The following is a 25,950-nucleotide window of genomic DNA, read 5'->3' as shown; positions in this document are numbered from 1 at the left end:
CGGCTGCACCAAATCCTGCTCCCACCACAGGCGTCCAGCAGCCCTGTCCTGGTCTGTCCGGGGGGATCCCCATGGCCATGTCCTGGCCCTGCTGTGGGGATCCCCATGGCCATGTCCTGGTGCTGCTCTGGGGATCCCCATGGCCATGTCCTGGCCCTGCTGTGGGGATCCCCATGGCCATGTCCTGGTCCTGCTGTGGGGATCTCCATGGCCTTGTCCTGGTCCTGCTGTGGGGATCTCCATGGCCTTGTCCTGGTCCTGCTGTGGGGATCCCCATGGCCATGTCCTGGTCCTGCTGTGGGGATCTCCATGGCCATGTCCTGGTCCTGCTGTGGGGATCTCCATGGCCATGTCCTGCTTCTGCTGTAGGGATCTCCATTGCTATGTCCTGGTCCCACTGTGGGGATCTCCATATCCTGGTGCTGTTCCCACTGTGGGGAGCCCCATAGCCTTGTCCTGGTCCTGCTGTGGGGATCTCCATGGCCATGTCCTAGTGCTGCTGTGGGGATCCCCATGGCCATGTCCTGGTCCTGCTCTGGGGATCCCCATGGCCATGTCCTGGTCCTGCTCCCACTGTGGGGATCCCCAAGGCCATGTCCTGGCCCTGCTGTGGGGCTGGTGAGGTGCCACCCCAGTGGGGTTTGGTGTAGAAGTGGGTGCCGGGATGGGGAGGGGACCCCATGATGCCACAAGCCCTGCCCTGGCCCAGCACAGCAGGATGAGCTCATGGCTCTTCCCCTCCCAGCTGCTCCCGGGGCGGCTGCAGCGAGGGCAGGGCCCCACCACGGCCCTGGACAGGGGGAACCAAGCCCTGGCAGCTCCCCTGCCCCTGGCCAGCCCCAGCAGTGCCAGCTCCAGCCCTCCTGGCCCCAGGCTCTGTCCCTGGGGCTGTGCCAGCCCCTGGCCCTGCAGCATCCCTAGGATCTGCAGGATCTGCAGCCAAGCCAGTGGTCCCCGGGGCTGGGTGGGGAGTGGGGCCACCAGCTGCAGGGTGGGCTCAGTCCCACGCCTCCAGCCTGGCTCCTGGCCAGTTCCCAGCATCACTGAACCTTCCCAGGCTTCATCCACCACCCAGGGGCCACGTCCCACATCACAGTCCCAACAGCCAGGATCCAGAGCCCACACCCCAGTGATCCACATCCCAGCGATCCACATCCTGCACCCCAGTGATACACCCCACACCCCAGCGATCCACACCCCAGCGATCCACACCCCGCACCCCAGCGATCCACACCCCACACTCCAGCGATCCACATCCCAGTGATCCACATCCCAGGATCCACATCCTGCACCCCAGCGATACACATCCCACACCCCAGTGATCCACATCCCAAGATCCACATCCCGCACCCCAGTGATCCACATCCCACACTCCAGTGATCCACATCCCGCACCCCAGTGATCCACATCCCAAGATCCACATCCCACACTCCAGTGATCCACACCCCACACCCCAGTGATCCACATCCTGCACCCCAGCGATCCACATCCCAGGATCCACATCCTGCACCCCAGCGATCCACATCCCAGGATCCACATCCTGCACCCCAGTGATCCACATCCCAGGATCCACATCCTGCACCCCAGTGATCCACATCCCAGGATCCACATCCTGCACCCCAGTGATCCACATCCCAGGATCCACATCCTGCACCCCAGCGATACACATCCCACACCCCAGGGATCGACACTGCACACCCCAGTGATGCACACCCCACACCCCAGTGATCCATATCCCGCAGGGATCTCCATCCTGAGCCCCAGCTCCAGGGATCCACACCCCACATCCCAGAGGTCACATCTTGCTCCCCAGATCCAACACCCAGGATCCACATCCCATGCTCCAGCCCCAGTGCCTGGGGTCCACATCCTGCACCCGGTTCCAGCCCCCACCCTGCCCATGGTGCTGGTCTGGACCTACTGGCCATGCTAGGGCCTTGCCGGGGCTGTGCCAGGCTGTGCCAGGGATGTGCCAGGGCTGTGCCAGCTGGAAATGCCGTGGAGTTTGTCGAGAGCTCACAAAAATACTTAGTGCTTTATTTCCACCTCAAAGCCAAGGCGCTGCGGGGGCAGCGCGGCACACGCATGCAGGGACACGGATGGAGCCCATGGATGGGGACACTGACGATGGACACGTGCGGCAGGACCTGCTCAAAGCCAGCCCAGCCCCGGCTCTGCCAGGGCCCCGCAGCTCCCGCTGGAGGAGGCTCTGCCCAGCCCTGGGACTGCCCAGGGACTCTCGGTGGTGGCTGTGCTCACGTGAGGGTCCCATGCTGGTCCTTCCTGGCCAAGCGTGGGGTGGGATGAGCCCTGGCAAGTGCAGACCTCCCCAAAATCAAGACAGCTCCCGGTGCCCCTTCCAGCAGCATTGCAGGAGGAGCTCAGGGACACTGCAGCCGCCATCTGCCATCCAGCCATGTCCCCTGTGCCCTGGCAGCCACAGCTGCACACTGGGGGCACTGCTGAACCCCAGCTCCAGCCCCACAGCACAGGGGAACCCACGGGGACACGGGGCAAAGACCTCCAGCACCAGCACACTCACCCTTCCTCCTCAGACTGGGTTGGAATGGGCACAGCACCCCTGGAGCAGCCTGTGCTGCTGGGGGGCTTCTGGGAAAGGCAGGAGTGAGACATGGATGCTCCCAGCACCCGCTCTGCCCTGTGTGCTCCCACCCTGCTCTGAGCACTCCCTGCACAGCCCAGCACCTTCCTGCTCCCCTCCTGAGAAGTCAGGCACAGATGGGCCAGGACCCTGCCCCAGCCCTTTTTGAGGACTTGCCCCAAGACACCCAGCCTGAAGGAGGAACCGTGAGACCTCCACAGGCCAAGAAAGGACCGGGCAGGGCTGGGCCCCGTGCCCCGATACCAGAGCAGCATCCTCCAAAGCAGCAGGCAGCAGGTCCCTGTTCCTCCTGTGCTGCCCTCCTGGAGCTGTTGGGAGCAGGACGGGGGCTCCCCGGGAAGATCCCGCAGCTCCCCCGGAGCAGAGCTGCAGGTGCAGCTGGGGACAGACACTCCTGGGCTCTGGGGATGATCCTGGCAGCAGCTCACAGCACACAGCCCGGCCCGGCAGGACAGGGAACAGGAGCCCCCAGCAGCAGGGCCGGCTAGAAGTGCTTGTCCTCCAGCAGCGAGCTCACCACCAGCTCCTTGTTGCCGAAGTCCCAGAAGGCAGTCATGTGGAAGGCCATGTTGGAGAGGACAACCAGGTACTCCAGGAAGGCGAAGACAGTGTACACTGGGGGGGGAAACACATCAGGTGAGTGGCACACACAGCTGCATCTGCCCTGGGAGCTGGGGGGGACCCTGGGCCACCTGTTTGGGGGAGCAGAGCAGGGGCTGGGGGCTTGACCCCCACCAGGGACGCGTGGCTGGGCACCTGGAGCTTCCCTGGGCTGGGATTTGGAAGGCAAGGCGTCACATTAGGAGCACGTCAGACATCAGGAAGAATTTCTGGACATCAGAAGGAATTTTTCCATAGAAGGGCGCTCAGGCCTTGGCAGAGGCTGCCCAGGGAGGCTTGGAGTGCCCATCCCTGGAGGTGTCCAAGGAAGGCCTGGAGGTGGCACTCAGTGCTCTGCGCTGGGTGACAAAGTGGGTACTGCTGGGACTTGCTGATCCCAGGGATCTCTTCCAACCTTAACCACCCAGCCCCCTCCCCACACGCCCTCCAGGCAGCCCCCTCACCTCCAGGGCCGCAGTACCAGTTGTGGTGGAAGTAAACGCACACGGCGAACGCGAACGTGATGAAGGTGGAGAAGAAGAGCAGCTGCTTCCACTTGTACGACTTGCGCTCCTGGAAGAGGCCAAGGGCTGGATGATGCCGGAGCAGCCATCCCCATCCCCATTTCCATCCCATTCCATCCCTGTCCCCATTTCTATCCCATCCCTATCCCAATTCCCATCCGATCATGTAGTGGTTTCACGTTCGCCAATTTCTGTTTTCGAAGTTTAGTGTAGCGGTCTGAGCGTCTACCACAATCATTTATTTTTTTTCTTCTGTGAGACAGGATTAGGGATCCCTTCCCATCCCAGGGAAGCTCTGCCCTGGCCCTGCACAGCCCCGGGGGTCTCCGTACCCTGGTTCCCTGTGCAGAGCCCCCAGGCCAGACCAGGCCCAGGGGTGGCTTTGTCAGGGCTGTGCCCGGTGGCACACACCTACACGGAGGTACAGGGAATGAGGGAGCCACGGGGTCCCGGCAAATACGGGGCCCCCGGCGCTGGGGTGCCCAGGGAACTCCTCGAGGACGGGCCAAGGCTCTACCAGAGGCAGATCCCCTGGCCCAGGTGGGTGCAGGTGGCCCCCGGCACGGGGAATTCACCGGGTGCTGCACCCCCTCACCCACAGCAGCAGCAGGGAGGAGGAAACCACATGAAGGGGCGGCAGGCGGGGCGGGTGCTGCGCTGGAGAGCTCACCCAGCACGCCCTGGCACCGGAGGGGCCCCGTCCTGCCCCCCGGCCGGGCAGAACAGAGCATGGGGACGCTGCCAGAGCCCCACAGCCCCAGCTCACTGCTTCTGCGCCCCAGAGCTCAGCCTTTGTGACACCGCAGGCCTGGCCCCTGCCGCAGGCTCCCCCGACCCACTGCCCAGCACCCCAAAGCTGGGGGCTGTGGGTGCAGGGACCCCCGGCAGCCACAGCAGGGACCGGCTCCAGGTCCCTTCCTCTATTTCTCCCGTAGGGTCACGGACAAGGATCCTGCAGGCCGAGGGGCAGAGGAACCCCAGGCGGTGTCTGGAGCCCAAGGAGGGTGCAGGGGAGCCCTGGAGCAGGGGGGCTGCAGGGGAGGCTCGGCCCCACAGAAGGGCTGGGGATGCCACAGACAGCCCAGGCCGTTACGGGTGGGAGGGGAATTTCCCCCTCCCCGGCGGCCCGAGGCTTCACGTGAGACAAAGATTCCATTCTGAGGGAGTGCTGATAACAAGGAAAATGTAAATTGCCCCATCACACTTTCCATGACCCCCGGAACCGTGCCAGGGCCTCGGCCAGGGAGGAAAACCCGGAGAGGAAGGACGGAGCCACGGGCGGCTCGCCGTGTGGGGACACGCGGGTGACGCCAGCTCCGGCCCTTCCCGCCGGCACCGGCCGAGCGCAGGCCCTGGGGAGCAGCCCGGCAGCGGCAGAGCCCCGAGTTTCACACCGGAAAAGCGGCTCGGAACAGCCGCCGCCACCGCGCTCCCACGGCAAACGGCTGCGCTGAGCCGCGGCACGGCCCCGCCGCACACACACACAGCCCTGCAGGGCCTCCAGGAACCCCAGGGACCCACCGGGACCCCCAGGGACACTAGGGATCCACCGGGACCACCAGGGACCCACCAGGGATCCACTGGGACCCCCAGGGACACTAGGGACCCACCGGGACCCCCAGGGACACTAGGGACCCACCGGGACCACCAGGGACACTAGGGATCCACCGGGACCCCCAGGGACCCACCAGGGATCCACCGGGACCCCCAGGGACACTAGGGATCCACCGGGACCACCAGGGACCCACCGGGACACTAGGGACCCACCGGGACCACCAGGGACCCACCGGGACACTAGGGACCCACCGGGACCACCAGGGACCCACCGGGACACTAGGGACCCACCGGGACCACCAGGGACCCACCAGGGACCCACCGGGACCCCCAGGAACACTAGGGATCCACCGGGGGCCCCCGAGATCACCAGGGCCACCAGGGACCCACCAGGGATCCACCGGGACCACCAGGGCCTCCAGGGACCCACCAGGGACACTAGGGATCCACCAGGACCACCAGGGACCCCCAGGACCACCAGGGACCCACCAGGGACACCAGGGACCCACCAGAGGCCCCTGAGATCACCAGGGACCCACCAGGGACCCCCAGGGATCCACCAGGGATCCATCGGGACCACCAGGGACCCCCAGGGTCTTCAGGGGCCCGCCAGGGACCACCAGGCAGCGGCTCTTCCCAGGAGCACCGAGGCAGAGAACCAGTTCGGGTCATCCAGTTCCAACCCCCAGTGCTGTCGGAGCCACCCTGGGCCCACCAGTGACCCTGCACCTCTGGGTGCCCCCTGAGCTCCCCCTGTCCAGTCTGGGCCAGGGATTAGCACAGGGATAATTAGGTGCTAATCCCTAACGCCAGGGCACGGCTGGCTCAGCCCGGTGCCAGGGGATCCCAGGGCAAGGTCCCCAGGAGGTGGCACGTGGTGACATGCCACCATGCTGAGCAGAGCCCCGTGGAAGGTGGCGGGGGCAGGATGCCCAGGCACAGATGGGAACCGGGGTGCGTGGGGACCACAGTGGGGTGTGGGAGGTGCAGAGCTTTCCCTGCCCTGCCGCACGGGGAAGGAAAGGGCCAGCCCACACTTGGGGCAGCACGGTGGGAGCTCCAGGAGCTGCTGGACGCCCAGGAGCTGCCCACCCCTCACTGCTGGGGGCTGGACACACAGTGCCAGTGCCTCCCAGGGCCCCAGCTTGGTGGGGATACCCCAGCTGGGGACATCCCAGGGAGCCCAATGGTGGCCAGAGGAGAGCACCAAGATTAGAGGGATGCGAGGAAAGACTGGGAGAATTGGGATTGCTCAGCCTGGAGAGCACCGGGAGTCCCCAGGTCAGAGCCCTGCAGAGGAGCTGGCAGCTCCAAGCAGCCTGGCAGGAACCCACTGAACTCTGCCTGCCTGTGAGGAACAAGGGGGATCAGACAATCCCAAGGATGGGGGCTCCAAGCTGCGCTGGTGCCAGGCTCCCTGCGGCCTGGCTGGGGCTGGCACAGCTGTGGCTGCCAACTTCCTCCTGGCTGGAGAGCCCGGGGCACCCGCGGCCGCTGCCAGCCCCCCAGTGTCACACAGCCACCCCGGCCCCCGGTGGCTGCATGTGAGTCTGGCCCAGAAAACCACAGGGGGATTATATTTAGTGCCCAGCTGGCGGCCGGAGCTGAGGCACGTTCCCAGCACACCGAGGTGAGGCAGGAGAAGAGGCTGCAGCAGCCAGCCCGGGGGCACAGCCGGGGGGCACTTGGGGGTCTCCTTCCCCCAGGCTGGGGGAGCCCCAAGCCCTGCAAATGCAGCTCTGAGGGCTCAGGGGTGGCTGCTGTGAGCCACCAAGCAAGGAGGCACAGGAGCCTCCCGCTCCTTCCACTGCCTCCAGAGAGGAAGGACTGTGCCCACCTCCAGTTCCTGATGGGGACAGGAACGGCAGCGATCTTAACCCAAACGGCAACAGCTCGCTCTGCAGGGACCGCCCAAGCCCCGCTTCTGCCCTGGAGCCATCGTCCTTTCTGGGGGACAAGTGGCACCTGCAGGGCTCTGTGTCACACACCAGTCCCAGCTCCCCTCGAGGGTTTCCGGGTCTGTGCAGAGAGCCTGGAGCCGAAGGGCCCCACGCAGAGCTCAGCTATTTATAGAGAGCACGTCTGAGGCACTGCCAGCGCTCCCAGGGGTGCTGTGAGGAGCTGGGGTGAAACCACGTGTGGCCACCAAGGCGCTTGTGGTCCCTGCTGCTCACACGGTTCTGCTGGGGCGAGGACAGCTCAGCCAGCCCGAGGTGAGCCTCCGAGGGCTCAGCTGGGGACAGAGGGCTGTGCCCCAGAGCCTCCTGCGCCTTTGCTGGCTGCAGCCCGGGCTGGGCACTGCCTGTGTGCCCTGCATGTGCCAGGGGACTGGGACACCGTGGGACAGAGCCCACGGGCTGGTGGCAGAGCAGCACACAGCTCCACTGGCCACAGCATGGACTGGAAGTGACCTTAAACCTCATCCAGTGCCACCCCTGCCAGGGCAGGGACACCTCCCACTGTCCCAGGCTGCTCTCAGCCCCAGTGTCCAACCTGGCCTTGGGCACTGCCAGGGATCCAGGGGCAGCCACAGCTGCTCTGGGCACCCTGTGCCAGGGCCTCAGCACCCTGCCAGGGAACAATTCCTGATTCCCAAGCTCCCATCCAGCCCTGCCCTCTGGCACTGGGAGCCATTCCCTGTGTCCTGTCCCTCCAGCCCTTGTCCCCAGTCCCTCTGCAGCTCTCCTGGAGCCCCTTTAGGCCCTGGCAGGGGCTCTGAGCTCTCCCTGGAGCTTCCCCTCTCCAGCTCTCACAGCCTGGCTCCAGGGGGGCTCCAGCAGCCCTGGAGCAGCCCTGTGGCCTCCTCGGATGGGCTGAGCCAGCCAGCCTGGTGGCCACCACATGCACACACCGGTGTCTGCTGGGGCCACCAGCCCTGAGCTGGCAGGGGAAATGTGTTTGCAAACAAGAAGTGAAACTGCTCTGCCCTCCTGCCCAGCTCTGTGCCTCAGGGCTGGGGGAAGGAGGGTTTTAAGGGCGAGCAGCCAGCCAGGAAGAGCAGAGCTGCCAGCCCAGGTGGGCACTGCCACGCCACGGCCAAGCACCAAGCACGGGGTGCAGTGATCAGCCACAGCTGAAGGCTCCCAGGCTCCATTTCCCTTTTCCGCAGAATCTCTCTCCTCTGCTTTGCCCCTTCCCCTCCCCTTTTCTCTCTCCTGCTTTCTCTTTTCTCCCCTGCTGCAGAGCTTTATTTTCCCTTCTCTCACCATTTGCCACCCCGTAACTGGAAACCGCCGGTACTTCCCCATTACAAAGCAGTTCCTGCGCACCTTCCTGCCCTCACACAACAGCAGTTGCAACAGGAGCCCCGCCGGATGGGAAGCTTTTGCAAGACCAATTCCTGTCCCTCCAATGCTGCCAGACCTGGGGAGCTTCACCCTCCTCCAGCAGCGCTCCAAGGGGTGCCAGCCATGGGCTGGGAAGGCACAGCCCCCCTGTTCCCCTCTCCACATGGCCCCAGCTTTCCAGCTCCCCACAGTTTGTCCTGGAGATGGTCCCAGGTTTGGCCCTGGAGAACCTGAACCCTGTGGGGACCCTCTGCTGAGGAGGAGGGAAGGACAGAACACCGTGGGGCCCGAGCCATCCCCTGCTGTCCCCTCCTGCCATCGCCAGCTCCAGAGCTGGGGACAGCAAACGTGAACAAAGGCTCCCACGAGGGACACAAACCGAGCCAGTCTGTCCCCAAGGAGCCGTGATGCACACGGGGGGAGTCCAGGCAGAGAGCGGGACAGCGCCAGGAGATCCGTGGCAATGATCCACGGCAGGAGCACAGGGCCCATCACCGGACACGGGACACGGCAGCTGCAGAGGGAGCAGATGTCCCTTAGCCAAAGGTGACGCCTGGTGGTGCGACAAGCACTGCGCCCTCCTCACCCCGACACAGCCGGTCTGGGAGCTGCGTCACCCCGCAGCGCCTTCCTCCTCCTCCTCCTCCTCCCTCAGGCATCACCCTTGTGCCCTGGGCGACAGCTCCATCCTGCTGCCCCACACGAAGCTGGGACAGGGACACCGGGGCTGGCACAGGGACACCGGAGCTGGCACAGGGACACCCCACCCCCGGTGGCCTCAGGTCAGGGCTGGTCCTGGAGGGCTCCTGTCACCCTGGGGAAGGCCCAGCTTTGGGGGCACCACCGAGAGCAGCTCCCCTCCACCAGCAGGGCTGTTCCAGGATGGCAGGAGGAAGCGGGTGGTGTCACCGTGCCAGGTGGTGGCATGCTCAGCCAAGGTGTGACCCTGTTCCCTGCCCTTCCCCCAGGGATGGGCAGATTCCTCCAGTCCTCGGGTAGAGTCACAGAACCAATGAGGCTGGAAGCACCCTCAGAGATCCCAGCAGTGCCAAGGCCACCATTAACCCGTATCCTCAAGTGTCACATCCACAAAGCTATGCAATCCCTCCAGGGATGTGACTCCACCCGTGCCCTGGGCAGCTGTGCCAGGGCTGCACAGCCCTATCTAGGAAGGAATATTCCCAGTATCCAAGCTGAGCCTCCCCTGGCCCAGGCTGAGGCCGTTCCCTCTGCTCCTGTCCCTGTTCCCTGGGAGCACAGCCCGACCCCCCTGGCTGTCCCCTCCTGTCAGGGGCTTGTGCAGAGCCACAAGGTTCCCCCTGAGCCTCCTTTTCTCCAGGCTGAGCTCCTTTGCCAGCTCCATTCCCCTCCCTGGACATGCTCCCTGCCTCTCTTGCCCTGATGGGCACAAAGCTGAGGCCAGGATTTGAGATGCCTCACCCCTGCCCGTTGCAGGGGAGATGAACCAGCCCCAGTGGGGGACGTGACAGGGGAGGAGATCTGGAGCCTTGGAGGGCTCACCCAGAAAAAAGACAAGCCAAAACAATCTGACAGAAATAAAGGAAGCTGTGGGAAAGCTGCCAAGGAATGACTGCAAGCTATTCCCATACCACCAGAGAGAACACATCACTTCCCAGTGAGCGAGGAGAACCTCAGCATCTCCACTAGTCCCTTTCCTAAGGAGTCTGGCAGCCACACAGCTGCTGCAAGCTGTTTTTCCAGGTCTCTGGAGTAAGGCAGGAGGGACAGGCGCGGTGAATTGGCAGAAGGGGGGATAAACAGCGGTGCTGGAGCAGGAGCTGCTCTGGGGCTGCAGGGCTGGGCTCCCCAGCATTGATCCTGCTGGGACACAGACCCAGGCACAGCACCCTCCCTGCAACCCTGCAGCCCTGCCCACAGCCCCTTGGGAGAGGTTTGAAACATCCTCACCAGCCTCCCAGCCCCAGGACACAGGCACACACCTCCCAGGGGCCTTGTTCTGCAAACTGTCACTGTCCTGGGACACAGGCACACACCTCCCAGGGGCCTTGCTCTGCAAACTGTCACTGTCCTGGAGAAACAGCCCTGGGACACAGGCACACACCTCCCAAGGGCCCTGCTCTGCAAACTGTCACTGTCCTGGAGAAACAGCCCTGGGACACAGGCACACACCTCCCAGGGGCCCTGCTCTGCAAACTGTCACTGTCCTGGAGAAACAGCCCTGAGACACAGGCACACACCTCCCAGGGGCCCTGCTCTGCAAACTGTCACCTTCCTGAGCAAACAGCCCTGAGACACAGGCACACACCTCCCAGGGGCCTTGCTCTGCAAACTGTCACCCTCCTGGGGAAACAGCCCCGGGACCCCTCTCCAATTAACACCAGGACCACGAGGGCTGGACTGGGATCAGCTGGGGAGACGTACCCCAAGGGGAAAGGACAGAGAGATCCAGGGAGCCCAGACCCACAGTGAAGCCAAGAGTGCAGGAGCCACGTGGGCACAGAGGCAGGTCCCACACAGCCTCAAACCTGGGTGTCCTGCCCTGCCTGTGGCTGTCAGTGCCCACAGTCCAGAACAAACCCGGATGTCCTGCCCACCTCCCCCATACTCCAGGACAAACCTGGATGTCCTGCCCACCTTCCCCACATTCCAGGACAAACCTGGATCCTAGATGTCCTGCCCTGCCTTTTCTGTGGCTGCCAGTGCCCATACTCCAGGACAAACCAGGATGTCCTGCCCACCTTCCCCACATTCCAGGACCAACGTGGATGTCCTGCACCCCGTGACTCCCACCACAAAGCAGCACAGCACAGAAGCTGCATCCAGGCAGTGGGATCAGGAGCCCCTGGCTGGATCCTCCACCAGACTCGCTGCCCCCTGCCAGTCCCTGCACCCCTGACCCCTCCCCAGAAAAAGAGCCAGAGCCAGCCTGCTCCAGAGTCATCCTGGAACAAAGGGAGAACTCCTCCTGCTGCTCCCAGCTGGCAGCACCAGCAACTCCCAGCACAGGGAAGCCAACTTCAGCTTAGAAACAGGCACAGAGAAGGGAAGAGCAATCCCAACCCACAGGGTTGCCAACAGTGCTTTCCAATAGGATCTCTCCATGAAAACTTAATCAGACACTGGGAAGAAACCCTTCCCTGGCAGGGTGCTGAGGGCCTGGCTCAGGGTGCCCAGAGCAGCTGTGGCTGCCCCTGGATCCCTGGCAGTGCCCAAGGCCAGGTTGGACCCTGGGGCTTGGAGCAGCCTGAGACAGTGGGAGGTGTCCCTGCCATGGCAGGGGTGGGAATGGGTGGGATTTAAAGTCCCTTCCCAACCAAAACCATTCTGTGATTCAATGATAAAACCAGAAAACAGGAGATGGAATGCTTCCTTCCCACTTTGCTTTAGCAAATAATGGATTTCGGTGACTTCTGTTTCACTTGCTGCTGTTGGCTCCTTTAGCACCTGCTCAGGGCTATTTCGCAAGCAAGGACAGCCAAAGCCCTTCAGTGCCAGCCCAGAGCCCCCTGCCAGCTCCCAGCATGGCCCCAGAGCCCTGTCCCCATCCTGGCACAGCCCCAGAGCCCCCTCCCAGCTCCCAGCACAGAGAGAAGAAAGGAAAGTGTCTGTACCTCGGGACTTACTGTGTGTTTCTTAGTCATTCTCCAGAGGATGCAGGTGAGCAGCATGTGGCCCAGGGCCGACGTGATGAACACGATGAAGGCATTTTCGTGGATTACTGGATCGACAAACAACAGGTTTCCTGCTCAGTCCGAGCCAGGAGCACAAGGGGAATGTGGGGCAGGATTTGGGAGGCTCTGTGCCCCGCTGAGAGCCCCAGCACCCCAGTGACGCTGAGACTCCAGCGGGGTCTTTGCAGGAGACAGGCACAGCACGGCTCCATAACCTGCTCATGCTGCCTCAGGGCTGCTTGGAAGGGGATTAAAGTGCCTGGAAGACTTATCCCAAAGTGCCAGGAAGGTGTTTATGTGCTCTGGGACCATCACTTCACACGGCTGTAAACTCAGGGACCCTTGGGAGCAGCTCAGCATTGCCACTGTTGTTCTAGGGATGGGGAAACTGAGGCATGGGGAGGGGCTGTGCATTGTGAGCCAGTCCAAAATCCAGGAAAGTCATCTTCTGGCCCCCTGTATCACCCACCTGCCCATTAGCAGCATCAGCAGCCTCATGTGCAGGTACAGGATCAGGCTGGGAAAGCAGCTGGAGCAAGGTTAAACCAGAGCTGCTCCCGAGACCCCAAACCCCACACAACCCCTGCACCTTACCTTTAGGTGAGAGATTTCCATAAGTGCTGCTCTGAAAACAATTTCCCAGCCCCTTCTCCAGAAGCTGACCCTCAGGCTGAATTCCCAGCCACCTGGACACCAGGAATGACCATCCCTGTTTGCCCTGTCCATGCCAGGAGCAGGGACGCAGGCGAGGAGCGAGGCACCAGCAGGTGGGAGAGGTCAGAGCGGGGTGTCCCGCAGGGATGATTAACTGAGCACGGCAGCTCAGGGCTGAAACTTTCCCCAGAGCTGGGATTAGTCTGGGATGAGGATCCCAGAAGTGGGTCAGCCCCAGCTCCTGGGGCACAGCTCTGCCTTGGGCACACTTGGTGCTCCCCTCCCAGGGCTCCCCTCGGGGCCAGGCCAGGCCAGGCCGGCCCAGGCAGCCAAACCTCAAAGCAGCACCGGCATTTCCAAGGGCAGGGGCCCGGCCCCGAGAGGCTGGAGAAGGCCCTGGGGAGGTCAGGCTGCAGACCCTGCCAGGAGGGGCAGGGACACGCTGCCGTGGGGACAGGGAATGCTGGCAGGAGACAAGGAGGGTGAGCTGGGCAGGGACAGGTCCCACACCACCGACCTCCAGCAGCAGGAGGTTCCTGTCCTGCCATCTCAGTCACTGGGCTCCACCACGGACCACCCTCACCCAAAGGCTGGGGAAGGTCCTGGGAAGCTCTTCACAGCACCACAGCCCTGAATCCCAGAACAGATTGGGTTGGGAGGGACCTTAAAAAAACCCTTTTCATCCCACCCCTGCCAGGGCAGGGACACCTCCCACTGTCCCAGGCTGCTCCCAGCCCCAGGGTCCAACCTGGCCTTGGGCACTGCCAGGGATCCAGGGGCAGCCACAGCTGCTCTGGGCACCCTGTGCCAGGGCCTCAGCACCCTGCCAGGGAACAATTCCTGATTCCCAATCTCCCATCCAGCCCTGCCCTCTGGCACTGGAAGCCATTCCCCTTGTACTGACACTCCATTCTTTGTTCAAAGCCCCTCTCCAGCCCACAGCTGGACACAATATCCATCATCAGCATCCTGCTGTGCAGGGGAAGCCAATGCATTCCTGCTCTCCTGATATATCCCAGCACGGGGTGGGGTTTGTTCCCACTGCAATAGCACCACCTCCGGCATTTCAGTGCTCTCCAGTTAATCCCTGGTGCCTCCTGCAGATCTTAGGATGAAACAGCAGCTGCAGATCACCACTGGCACTTATGTTCCTCTGAGATGAGACCATGTGGGGGAAGAGAATTTCCCAGCCTGCCGTGGTCAGGTTTTGGACAGACAGATTTAACTTGAAAAACTCTGATTCTGTTTCTAGGAACCATCAGTGGGCTGGAGCCCCTCAGCTCTGGAGCCAGGCTGGGAGAGCTGGGGGTGCTCACCTGGACAGGAGAAGCTCCAGGGAGAGCTCAGAGCACCTAAAGGGGCTCCAGGAGAGCTGCAGAGGGACTGGGGACAAGGGACAGAGGGACAGGACACAGGGAATGGCTCCCAGTGCCAGAGGGCAGGGCTGGATGGGAGATTGGGAATCAGGAATTGTTCCCTGGCAGGGTGCTGAGGCCCTGGCACAGGGTGCCCAGAGCAGCTGTGGCTGCCCCTGGATCCCTGGCAGTGCCCAAGGCCAGGCTGGACACTGGGGCTTGGAGCAGCCTGGCACAGTGGGAGGTGTCCCTGCCGTGGCAGGGGCGGCACTGGGTGGGATCTGAGGTCCATTCCCAATCCAAACCAGTCTGGCATTCTGTGATGCCATGAAATTTTCCGCAGAAGTTCCTGGGGAGGGAATGTGAAAGCAGCCGGAGCAGAGGCAGCCCAGAGCCCAGCCCAGCTGTGGGATGGAAGGGAAGCAGGATGAGCTCTGACCCACCTGGCTCCCATGTCCTGGGCGCACGGGGGGGCACCAAGGGCCACAAGGAGCGGACCAGGCTCCATCCCCAGCCTGAACCATGGCTCCAACCAAGTACCAGCAACGAAGAACTGTGGGAAGAGCACGGCTATTTACGCACGTCATTCCTCAATTCTACTAACCTCAATGGAATCTCTGGGGGTTTTAAGTGTTTTTTTTTCTCTGCAAGCTGCCTCGCCTTACAGCAGCGTCCCACGGCACAGCAGGGCAGGGCCGGGGGGGTGACACCTACCATAGTTCTCGGTGGAGGACACGTAGGTGAGGATGAGGAGGGCGAAGTTCTCGAGCAGGTTGAGCAGCAGGGTGATGTGGCACAGGCGCAGGTAGCGGGGGTGCGGGCAGTGGCAGCTCTGGTAGTGGTTCCAGTAGGCCACGGCCACGAGGACGCGCGGGGCCGAGTGCAGGCCGATGCACAGGCGCCACACGTAGCGCTGCGGGGTCTCGCCCCCGATGGCCGCGCTGATGGACGGCAGGTAGTTGGGCACCTGCGGGGACACGGGCCGCTGGGGACGGGCACAGGGCACGGCCCCGCTGCCATCCTCTGCCGGACACGGAAACTGGACTCGGCTTTTCCCAGCATGGTGTGGCCAGGCTTTGGATACACAGATTTGACCTGAAAAACTCTTGATTCGCTTTCCAGGAACCATCAGAGGGCTGGAGCTCCTCTGGAGCCAGGCTGGGAGAGCTGGGGGTGCTCGCCTGGAGAGGAAAAGCTCCAGGGAGAGCTCAGAGCACCTGGCAGGGCCTAAAGGGGCTCCAGGAGAGCTGCAGAGGGACTGGGGACAAGGGACAGAGGGACAGGACACAGGGAATGGCTCCCAGTGCCAGAGGGCAGGGCTGGATGGGAGATTGGGAATCAGGAATTGTTCCCGGGCAGGGTGCTGAGGCCCTGGCACAGGGTGCCCAGAGCAGCTGTGGCTGCCCCTGGATCCCTGGCAGTGCCCAAGGCCAGGCTGGACACTGGGGCTGGAGCAGCCTGGGGCAGTGGGAGGTGTCCCTGCCGTGGCAGGGGTGGCACTGGGTGGGATCTCAGGTCCCTGCCAGCCCAAACCAGTCTGGGATTCTGTGACAAGGAAATAAGGCTGGAGCAGCACTGTAAACCAGAAGGACCCAGGAAAGCTGAGCCTGGCTGAGCAGCATTATTTAATAACCTGGAGGGATTTTTAATTCCAAATGAGTATATTCCTATTCCCAAAGTCAGGGAATGTATCGCAGCAGTGCCCCTGGTCCATCCCATGGGGTCACGGATCCACAGCCCTGCTGGGGCACTCCTGGGGCGCTGGGGGCCCTGCCCAGGTACCTGCTCAGGTTTCTTGCCTTTACACTCTGGACTGTCCACAGAGTCCCAGAATGGTTTCAGTTGGAAGAACCTTAAGGCCCAGGGACACCTCCCACTGTCCCAGGCTGCTCCCAGCCCCAATGTCCAACCTGGCCTTGGGCACTGCCAGGGATCCAGGGGCAGCCACAGCTGCTCTGGGCACCCTGTGCCAGGGCCTCAGCACCCTGCCAGGGAACAATTCCTGATTCCCAAGCTCCCATCCAGCCCTGCCCTCTGGCACTGGGAAACCATTCCCCCTTTCCTGGCACTCCAGGTCCTGTTAGTGAGGTGACTTAAGAGTTCTCCTTAGAGAACCATGTCCTCAGTGAGATGACTCCTGCCCTCCATCCCCAGCTCGTGCCCAGCTGCTCATCCAGCAGCCCAAAAGCCCCATCCCATCCCACATGGAGCTCCAGGCCCTCCCTGCCCTGACACCTGCGGCTCCTCCGAACCCCAGCAGAGCTGGGGGCAGCAGCTCTGGACCATCCCCTCCCCAGGACGATGTACTTCCCTTCAGCTTCCCCGCTTTACTCCTGACTGCAGAAACCCCCAGCGTGCCCAGCCCAGCCACCAGCCTGAGCAGTGTGTACCGCCTTTAGTGCCAGCACAGAGCCAAACCTGCTGCTGCCAGTCCTGAGGCACCACCAGGACAATGCAACAATGCAGCAATGCAGCTTGCTCTGGATTCTGTAACGCTTCTGGTGGGAAAGCCCAAGAGAGCAGCCCAGGAGGAGACAGAAGGGCAGGGAGGAATCCAGAAGGTGGATAGGCCAGGAGGAGGGAGAGGAGCCCAGGAGGACTCAGAGCTCTGTCACCCCTCAGGAATGTGGAATTTTCCCACGGGAGTCTCTCACCCCACAGTGCGTCGCAGTCGTCTCACGGAAGTTGAAGAGCAGAGACCAGATCACACAGAAGAGGAAGCCAAAGAGGGGGCAGAACACAGTCCCCAGGGCCAGCGTGGTGAAACGCAGCCGGAACAGGATCCCGTCCCGATCCAGCGGCAGCGGGACCTGCAACATCCTGGAAACCTGGAAACAAACAAGCAAAGGTCTGAGCGGGCTGCTCTGTCCTGCTCTGGGCAGGATGACAACGTGTGCACCAGCCACAGCCGGGGCTCCATGACCCGGGGCTTCTTGAAACTCAGTGATCCAGGGACTGTGTTCAGCACCACAGAGCCCGGGGCAGGATCAGACACATGGCTCATCCCCACAGCCCGTGTGACCCTACAGACACGGCTCAGCCCCACAGCCTGTGTGACCCCACACAGACACAGCTCAGCCCCACAGCCTGTGTGACCCTACAGAGACAGCTCAGCCCCACAGCCTGTGTGACCCTACAGAGACAGCCCAGCCCCACAGCCTGTGTGACCCTATACAGACACACAGCTCAGCCCCACAGCCTGTGTGACGCTACAGAGACACAGCCCAGCCCCACAGCCTGTGTGACCCTACAGAGACAGCCCAGCCCCACAGCCTGTGTGACCCTATACAGACACACAGCTCAGCCCCACAGCCTGTGTGACGCTACAGAGACACAGCCCAGCCCCACAGCCCGTGTGACCCTACAGAGACAGCTCAGCCCCACAGCCTGAGTGACCCCACACAGACACACAGCTCAGCCCCACAGCCTGTGTGACCTATACAGACACGCAGCCCAGCCCCACAGCCTGTGCGACCCTACAGAGACAGCTCAGCCCCACAGCCTGTGTGACCCCACACAGACACAGCTCAGCCCCGCAGCCTGTATGACCCTACAGACACACACGGCTCAGCCCCACAGCCTGTGTGACCCTACAGACACACAGCTCAACCCCACAGCCTGTGTGACCCTACACAGATACAGCTCAGCCCCACAGCCTGTGTGACCCCACAAAGACACAGCTCAGCCCCACAGCCTGCGTGACCCCATACAGACACATGGCTCAGCCCCACAGCCTGTGTGACCCTACACAGACACACAGCCCAGCCCCACAGCCTGTGTGACCCTAAACAGACACACAGCTCAGCCCCACAGCCAGAGTGACCCTACAGAGACAGCTCAGCCCCACAGCCCGTGTGACCCTACACAGACACAGCTCAGCCCCACAACCCGTGTGACCCTATACAGACACACGGCTCAGCCCCGCAGCCTGTGTGACCCTACAGACCCAGCTCAGCCCCACACAGACACAGCTCAGCCCCACAGCCTGTGTGACCCTACAGAGACAGCTCAGCCCCACAGCCTGTGTGACCCCAGAGCCCCAGGATGGGCAGCACAGACAGGCTGCCAAAGAAAATCCCATTGTGGGGACACAGGAACCTCGAGACTCACGGACAGCAGGGAGCAGCGGCGGAGCAGGGTTGGTCCCTGCAGCCCTCCAGAGGGATCTGGCAGGAAGGGCACGTGAACCCTGTCCCGTGGGATTCATCCAGACCATTCCCTGTGCTCGGGACAGCGCTGACACAGCCGGGCCACGGCTGCTCCGGCACAGCCCTGCTTCCACACACCGGCTCCACAGCCCTGCTTTCACAGCCCCACTTCCACACACCGGCTCCACAGCCCCGCTTCCACACACCGGCTCCACAGCCCTGCTTCCAGAGCCCCTCTTCCACACACCGGCTCCACAGCCCCGCTTCCACACACCGGCTCCACAGCCCCGCTTCCACACACCGGCTCCACAGCCCCGCTTCCACACACCGGCTCCACAGCCCTGCTTCCAGAGCCCCGCTTCCACACACCGGCTCCACAGCCCCGCTTCCACACACCGGCTCCACAGCCCTGCTTCCAGAGCCCCGCTTCCACACACCGGCTCCACAGCCCCGCTTCCACACACCGGCTCCACAGCCCCGCTTCCACAGCACTGCTTCCACACACCGGCTCCACAGCCCCGCTTCCACACACCGGCTCCACAGCCCTGCTTCCACACACCGGCTCCACAGCCCAGCTTCCACAGCCCTGCTTCCACACACCGGCTCCACAGCCCCGCTTCCACACACCAGCTCCACAGCCCCGCTTCCACACACCGGCTCCACAGCCCCGCTTCCACACACCGGCTCCACAGCCCCGCTTCCACACACCGGCTCCACAGCCCCGCTTCCACACACCGGCTCCACAGCCCCGCTTCCACAGCCCCGCTTTCACACACCGGCTCCACAGCCCCGCTTCCACAGCCCCGCTTTCACACACCGGCTCCACAGCCCCGCTTCCACACACCAGCTCCACAGCCCCGCTTCCACACACCGGCTCCACAGCCCCGCTTCCACACACCGGCTCCACAGCCCCGCTTCCACACACCGGCTCCACAGCCCCGCTTCCACACACCGGCTCCACAGCCCCGCTTCCACACACCGGCTCCACAGCCCCGCTTCCACAGCCCCGCTTTCACACACCAGCTCCACAGCCCCGCTTTCACACACCGGCTCCACAGCCCCACTTCCACACACCGGCTCCACAGTCCTGCTTCCACACACCGGCTCCACAGCCCAGCTTCCAGAGCCCCGCTTCCACACACTGGCTCCACAGCCCAGCTTCCAGAGCCCCGCTTCCACACACTGGCTCCACAGCCCTGCTTCCACACACCGGCTCCACAGCCCCGCTCCATATCCCGGCTCCCACAGCCCGTGCTCGCCCCGCCGGCCCCGGCCCTGCACGGGCAGCACTGCCTGGAGCTGGCACAGCAGGGATTGAGGTTGGATTGGAGGGAAAGGTTCTTCCCCAGAGGGTGCTGGCACTGCCCAGGCTCCCCAGGGAATGGGCACAGCCCCGAGGCTGCCAGAGCTCCAGGAGCCTTTGGACAGCGCTGCCAGGGATGCCCGGGCTGGGATTGTTGGGGGTCTGGGCAGGGACAGGAGCTGGATCCATGATCCCTGTGGGTGCCTACAGCTCAGGACACGCCGTGACTCCACGCACCCCCGGCTGCAGGATCAGGGCAGCACAAGCCCCACACAACGAAGCCGGGGCTCGTCGGGTCGGGAGGGCTGGGACGGGCTGCTCTGGAGCCTGGCAGACACGCAGAACAGGGCTCCCCTCAGCCCCAGGGACCCGGCCGGGATGGAGCCCACCTGAGCACCGCCCGGCTGCGGGACAAATCCGATTTACGGACAATCCCTGAGCCATCTGGGCAGCGGCCCAGGGCGGCACGGCCGCTCTCTGCCAGCACCAAGAGCCCCCCACCATGGGGCACCCAGCCCCAGGGTGAAGGGACCGACCCCAAGCACCGAGCGGCCACAGAAAGCAGAGCTCAGCCCCTCCAGGCTGCTGGAGACCGAGAGGGCGAATTATCCGAGGATCAAAGCAAAGAGAAAGGGAAGCTCCAAAGGGCCGGGAGTGGGTGTGGAGGGGGGTCCCCGGCCGGCCCAGGCTCCTCTCCCCGGGGAGGGAGGAGCCCCCCCAGACCCTGACCATCCCTCGGGGGGCTCGGCCGCAGCTCCCTGTGCCGGGGGTCCCACAGCAGGAGCCCCGCAGCCTCTGCCCTCCCTCTCCCAAGAGAGAGCAAATAAAAGGCAATTATTTTATATCACGTGTTGAATGGCCCCGACCCGTCCTGCAGGAGAGCGGCTGCATCACCCCGAGACCTGTCCGGGGTACCTCACACGCCTCAGAGACCCCCTGAGACCCCTCCCCGGGCACCCCCCGTTCCCCGAGCTCGCCGCAGTAGCCCCCAGGCTCTCTCAGCGAGGGACCCCTCGGGGCAGCCCGCATCCCCCAGAGACCCTCCCTGGGACCCCTTCCCGAAACCCGCCCGTCCCACAGTGCCGGAGCCCCGACACCCCCCTCACCGCTCAGCCCCCCTCGCGCTGCTCCATGTCCCGGCCCGGCAGCCCCTCCACGCCTCCTCCGCCTTTTCCGCCTCCTCCTCTTCCTCCCTTTCTTCCACCTCTTCCTCTTCTTCCCCCGCCCCCCAGCACCGCTGCGGCCCCTTTAAGAGGCGGGGCTTGTTCCCGCGCGCCGCGGCACACGATTGGTCCTCGCTGGGGAAGCCACGCCCCCTCAGACGCCCCGGATGTCGGGGCGGTGCAGCGACACGGGCCGTTCTGGACCCTTCCGCGGCGTCAAGCCCCGCCCCCCTGGGCCAGCCCGGCCAATGGGCGCTCCGTTGGAGGAGCCTCTTCGCCCAGTCAGCGCTGAGCTCAGGGTGGGGGCGGAGGGGCGCAGCCAATGGGGGGCTGGAGCTCGGCGGCCGGGGCGGGGCGGGGCCGGAATGGTGCGCAGGGGAGGCCGGGAGTGCGCGCGCGGGCTGTGACGCAGCTGCGGCCCCGTGAGGCGGCGGCGGCACCGCGGGCCCGACCCGGCCCGGCCGCTCCGAGCGGCGCTTCCCGGCACCTGCGCTGAGCACCGCGGCCTAGCCAGGGCTGCCCTGCCCGGCACCTGCGGTAAGCACCGGGGCCTGCCCGCCCGGCCCTGCCCGGCGCGACTGTGGCGCCGCCAGACCTTTTGTGCCGGGAGGCCGGGTGGTCCCGGGGTGGGGGGAGCGCGGGGAGGCCCCGGGACGGAGGAAGGGCCGGAGGGAGGCGGGAAGGCCGTGAGCGGGTGGGATTTCTCGGTAGCCCTGCCCCGGCTGTCTCCGGAGCGCCTGCCCGCTTTGCGGGGGGTTTAGGCCTTTCAGGTTGCCCCGGTGCGGGTCCGGTTGGAGATTCCGGGTGTTTTCCACGAGGGATGCGCGGCTCTGGATGCGGGTAACGGACCGGCTGTCCCTGGGACCGGGAGTTATTTACTGTTGTGTTAATTTGTTGTAGTTTGAAGTTAGGTGGCTACATGTGACATAAAGTTACGTTGATGGCGTGGGTTTCTTTGGGTGGTTTTGGAGGGATTTTGTGCTGTTGTTGTTAAGCTGCAATTAGAGCCCTTTGGCTCGAGGGGCCCCTATTCAGCTGGAGGTGCAGTGAGTGGGAGAGGGATGTTGTGTAAAACCCTCGAGTTTTAATGATGCTGGTCCTGCTCTTGAGTTCGCAGAATCCTGGAATCAGTAAGGCTGGCAAATCCCTGCCAGCCCAGGCAGTGCCAGCCGTGCCCCGTGCCCACCTTGTCCCCAGCCCAGAGCACTGAGTGCCACCTCCAGGTGCCACCTGCAGGGATGGGCACTGCAAAGCTCCTTGGGCAGCCCCTGCCAAGGCCTGAGCCCCCTTTCCATGGGGAAATTCCTGCTGCTGTCCGAGCTGAGCCTCCCCTGGCCCAGGCTGAGGCCGTTCCCTCTGCTCCTGTCCCTGTTCCCTGGGAGCACAGCCCGACCCCCCCGGCTGTCCCCTCCTGTCAGGGGCTTGTGCAGAGCCACAAGGTTCCCCCTGAGCCTCCTTTTCTCCAGGCTCAGCCCTTGCCCAGCTCCCTCAGCCCCTCCTGGGGCTCCAGCCCCTTCCCAGCTCCCTTCCCTGCCCTGGACATGCTCCAGCCCCTCCAGGGCTCTCCTGCAGGAGCCACAACTGGACACAGCCCTCGAGGTGCAGGGAGGTAGGAGTGGGTGTGAACAACAACAAAGTGCACGCTGTGGGAGGATCAAGTCTTTCTATAACCCCTTTTTTCTTAGAAAATAATTTTTCAGGTTTCTTCTTAGGTAGAGTTTTGCATGTAGCAATCTCAGGACAATGTGAGAGCAGTGACTTAGAAAAGAGGAACCACGGAAAATGAGGAACTTGTGAATTTGCAGATAAGGCAGAGATTCAGAACATGGGACAGCTTGAAAGTGCAGGTGATTTTTATCTGGCCTGAAAGGGAGAGTTGCATCGGGGCAAGGGAATTTGGCTGAAAACATTCCGTAGGAATGGGGAGGTGTGTTTGGGAGCAGGTCCTGGTGGAGAGGGAGCAGGCGGGGTCAGGCGGGAGAAAAGGATGTCCTGGGTGAACCTTTCCACTCTCATAACTCCCTGACAGGAGGCTCAGCTCGGACAGCAGCAGGAATTTCCCCATGGAAAGGGGGCTCAGGCCTTGGCAGGGGCTGCCCAGGGAGCTCTGCAGTGCCCATCCCTGCAGGTGGCACCTGGAGGTGGCACTCAGTGCTCTGGGCTGGGGACAAGGTGGGCACAGCTGGCACTGCCTGGGCTGGGAGGGATTTGCCAGAATCAGGAATTCTATGGGAGAAGGTGAGGAGGCCTCAGGGTATAGTGTTACCCTGTGCCAGAGGAGCTCTCCCAGGAGCCCCTCTCAGCTTGGGGAGCTCTGAGGGTTTGTCAGAGCAGCTTTTCCTGGCTTTTACCAGGATCATTTCACTGAAATTCCTCTCCCTGTGCCAAATGAAGCCTGTAAGGATTTGCCTGTGGAAATGTGGAGACCCTTAACACTCCAAAATCGTGGTATGTGTCTGGTGGAATAGTTGGAGGTGACAGAAATCACTTTTTTAGTTCTTCTGTCAGGGAAAATGTGGGGGTGGGCTGGTTGTTCTGGGCTGATTTAGTCTCCAGCTGTTCAGGGATGCTGGAAGCTGCTCCCAGTCTGGATTTGGCCATTCCCAGGAAGTGCTGTTGGTGTTGGGGAAGCAAACAGCTCAGTTTCAGGGATGAGCAGGTGGATGTAGAGGTTTCCCTGTGGGAGGCTGTGCTGGGTAATGCCCAGCCCCTCTGTCCTTGCCTGGGGGCGGTAAAGGGAGCTGGCATGGGGGAGCTGCCACACCTGGGCACAGGGAGAGGGCAGCTTTGGCTTTCATGGAATTATTGGCTTTGGGAATGTTTCTTGGATTGCTGATGTTCTTCATTTTGCAGTGCTGTGTGTGGCTGCTGCTGCCAGGGAACCTGGGAATGTGGGGAATTCCTGCATTTCCTGCTGAAAGTGGAGGGGAGTGGGGTAATATTAGCTTGTTGTTGTTGTTGTTAATAGGGCATTATTTTAGTAATGGATTTTTTTTTTTGTTAGTGTTGTCATTTTCTTCTGGCTAATGTGGCTTTTCTTGGATCATTACACCCACTGTTTTTGGTTAACATGGCATTTTTGGGGGTAATGCTGGTTTTTTTTAACATCAGCATTTTTTGGTTAATATGGCTTTTTTGGGTTAATACGGCATTTTGTTTTTCTAATTCGAGTTTGTTGTTGTTGCTGTATTTTGGGGATAACGTGAACTTTTTTGGGGGTAGTATCGGCTGTTTTTGTTAATCTGACGTGGTTTTGGCTAATGTGGAATTTTCAGCGGTGGAGCTGCAGGAAAACACTCCACGGTTCCCTGACAGCGTGCCCAAGGAGCTGTGGGGATTTTGCCGGGTTTGTTGACAAACCCAGGGAGCTGGAGCAGAGTTTGTACCTGTTTGTGCTCTGGGAGAAGCAGCAGGGAATGTGCTGTAAATAATCCGTGGGGGTTGGAAAGGGAACGGGGCCCGGCAAAACTCCCCTGGAGCACCAACTGCTGGGCAGTGCAGAACTGGGGAGCAGAAGGGAGGGTGCATTCCTGCAATCCATGTGCACTGCATTCCCCTCTGTCCTGTTGGAAGCAGTTGGCAAAGAGGGTGGAACAGGAAAATCAGTCCTGGAAAATCCTGGGATCGCCGCAGCCCAGGACACAGGCTGAGATGGGCTGGAACTCCAGCCATAATTAAGGCTGACACCTTAATTTTAGGGACACTGATGTTTAGTGTCACCTCCTTAGCTGTGGTGTCACTGGAATGTCGGTGCCCTTGACCCCCCTGGGCAGAGCCCTGGGGTTCTGGCAGGGTTTGGAATTGCACAGTGCCATGGCGTTGGTGCTGAAGGATTCTGGTGGGATTGCTGTCCTCGGCAATGGGGGAGATTGAGAATGGGTTTGCCAGGATGAGCTTTCAATAAAACCTGAATTCTGCTTTCCAGCTCTTGGAAGAAAACCGGATATACCCCAAAAATGTTTAACAAATCCTTTGGAGCTCCGTTTGGAGGCAGCACCGGCTTTGGGACAACTTCAACTTTTGGGCAAAGTAAGTAAAATATCTAAGGTGGTTTTTACTGAGGTGCCTTTTCCTGGAGGGCAGCTCCAGGAGGAGCTGATGGAGGCGGTGATGCCTCGTGAGATGGAATTAGGGGGCTGCTGGGTGCTCCAGCTGGCCCGGGTGAGGTTCAGGAGCCTGAGGCTTCACCCCTAACCAAGCTTTTCATTTGGGCAGACAACCAGGATCCCACGTCTGCTGTGGAAACTTCCTTCTGTAGCAAGAGTGGCAATTGCAGTGCTTAGGGCAGGCGGCGTGGCTGGGGTTTCTTGGGGCTGAAACAAATCAGCGGTGGGTTTGTTGTGGAGGCTGGGAGGGAGGAGCTGCGTGTTCGAGGGCTGTGTGTGCAGCTCCAGCCCCAGGGGCTCACCGGGCTGTGCTTGCAGATGCCGGCTTTGGCACGAGCAGCGGAGGAGCCTTCGGCACGTCGGCCTTCGGCTCCAGCAGCAACACGGGCAGCCTCTTCGGGAGCACGCAGACAAAGCCAGGTACCGCCCGAGGACGGGGGGAAACCCCAACCCGGGCCATCAGCACCCAAAATAACCGAATAAACCAATAACCTGCCAAAGCCCCCAGGCAGAGGAGGCTGTGAAGGGTTAACAGCCTGTTTCTGTCTGCAGGAGGGTTGTTTGGGTCCACCACGTTCAACCAGCCAGCCACCTCCTCCACCAGCACCGGCTTTGGCTTTGGAACATCCACTGGGACGTCGAACAGCCTCTTCGGAACCACCAGCACCGGTGGAAGCCTCTTCTCATCCCAGAATAATGCCTTTGCACAGAACAAACCTGCTGGCTTTGGAAGTGAGCGCAGCTGGTGCCCCGGTGCTGTTGGGTGGGAGAGCAGTGGGAGCTGGCTGGGGCTGGGACAGGGGTCAGCGTGGGGCTAGGGGGGTTCTCCTGGAGGGTACCGTGACATCCCTGTGCCCACAGCAGCCAGGGGGGAGCCCATGTGCTCTCGAACGTGTAGCTCTGATTTCCAGCCCTGAGTTTTACAATGAATTGCCAAAGCTGGTTGGCTGGAATTTTTTAATGCTGGAATCTGTTTTGGT

General features: G+C 62.4%; 2 protein-coding genes across 5 annotated transcripts in view; one reads left to right on the top strand and one right to left on the bottom strand.

Moving 5' to 3' along the window:
* Nucleotides 1-2,016: 2,016 nt before the first annotated feature.
* On the bottom strand, nucleotides 2,017-20,905 carry PGAP2 (post-GPI attachment to proteins 2). 3 transcript variants are annotated; one of them, XM_040056243.2, is made up of 6 exons: nucleotides 20,808-20,905; nucleotides 16,905-17,078; nucleotides 14,965-15,217; nucleotides 12,182-12,288; nucleotides 3,688-3,796; nucleotides 2,017-3,238 (listed from the first exon to the last, which is right to left on the bottom strand). In XM_040056243.2, exons 2-6 carry the CDS (start codon nucleotides 17,067-17,069, stop codon nucleotides 3,108-3,110), a joined length of 765 nt encoding a protein of 254 aa, XP_039912177.1. In that variant the 5' UTR covers nucleotides 17,070-17,078; nucleotides 20,808-20,905; the 3' UTR covers nucleotides 2,017-3,107. The 3 variants fall into 3 exon arrangements, with proteins under 3 accessions (XP_039912177.1, XP_039912176.1, XP_039912178.1); XM_040056244.2 differs by having other exon boundaries at nucleotides 2,970-3,238; nucleotides 12,194-12,288; XM_040056242.2 differs by lacking the exon at nucleotides 12,182-12,288.
* Nucleotides 20,906-21,280: 375 nt separating this feature from the next.
* NUP98 (nucleoporin 98 and 96 precursor) overlaps nucleotides 21,281-25,950 on the top strand; it is a 37,405-nt gene continuing 32,735 nt past the window's right edge. Inside the window, exons 1-4 of one of the 2 annotated variants that reach the window (XM_040054844.1) lie at nucleotides 21,281-21,401; nucleotides 24,790-24,893; nucleotides 25,289-25,390; nucleotides 25,523-25,702. In XM_040054844.1, coding sequence (XP_039910778.1) covers nucleotides 24,821-24,893; nucleotides 25,289-25,390; nucleotides 25,523-25,702 — 355 coding nt within the window. In that variant the 5' untranslated portion in view covers nucleotides 21,281-21,401; nucleotides 24,790-24,820. Of the gene's footprint in view, nucleotides 21,402-21,685; nucleotides 21,705-24,789; nucleotides 24,894-25,288; nucleotides 25,391-25,522; nucleotides 25,703-25,950 lie in introns of those variants that run through there. The other variant, XM_040054843.1, reaches the window with a different exon arrangement.

This window comes from Hirundo rustica, chromosome 2 (assembly GCF_015227805.2).
Source record: "Hirundo rustica isolate bHirRus1 chromosome 2, bHirRus1.pri.v3, whole genome shotgun sequence".
Taxonomy (NCBI): Eukaryota; Metazoa; Chordata; class Aves; order Passeriformes; family Hirundinidae; genus Hirundo; species Hirundo rustica.
The sequence above is the reverse complement of the archived record's forward strand: the minus strand, read 5'-3'. Positions and strand labels throughout refer to the sequence as shown.

Excerpts from the sequence above, each read along its gene's own strand:
- PGAP2 (XM_040056242.2), bottom strand. The coding sequence starts at position 17,069 with ATGTTGCAGGTCCCGCTGCCGCTGGATCGGGACGGGATCCTGTTCCGG. Across the intron at positions 3,797-14,964 it reads GTCCTCCACCGAGAACTATG|GAGCGCAAGTCGTACAAGTG; the intron begins GTAGGTGTCACC and ends GGCCTCTTCCAG. Across the intron at positions 3,239-3,687 it reads CTGGTACTGCGGCCCTGGAG|TGTACACTGTCTTCGCCTTC; the intron begins GTGAGGGGGCTG and ends TTCCCCCCCCAG.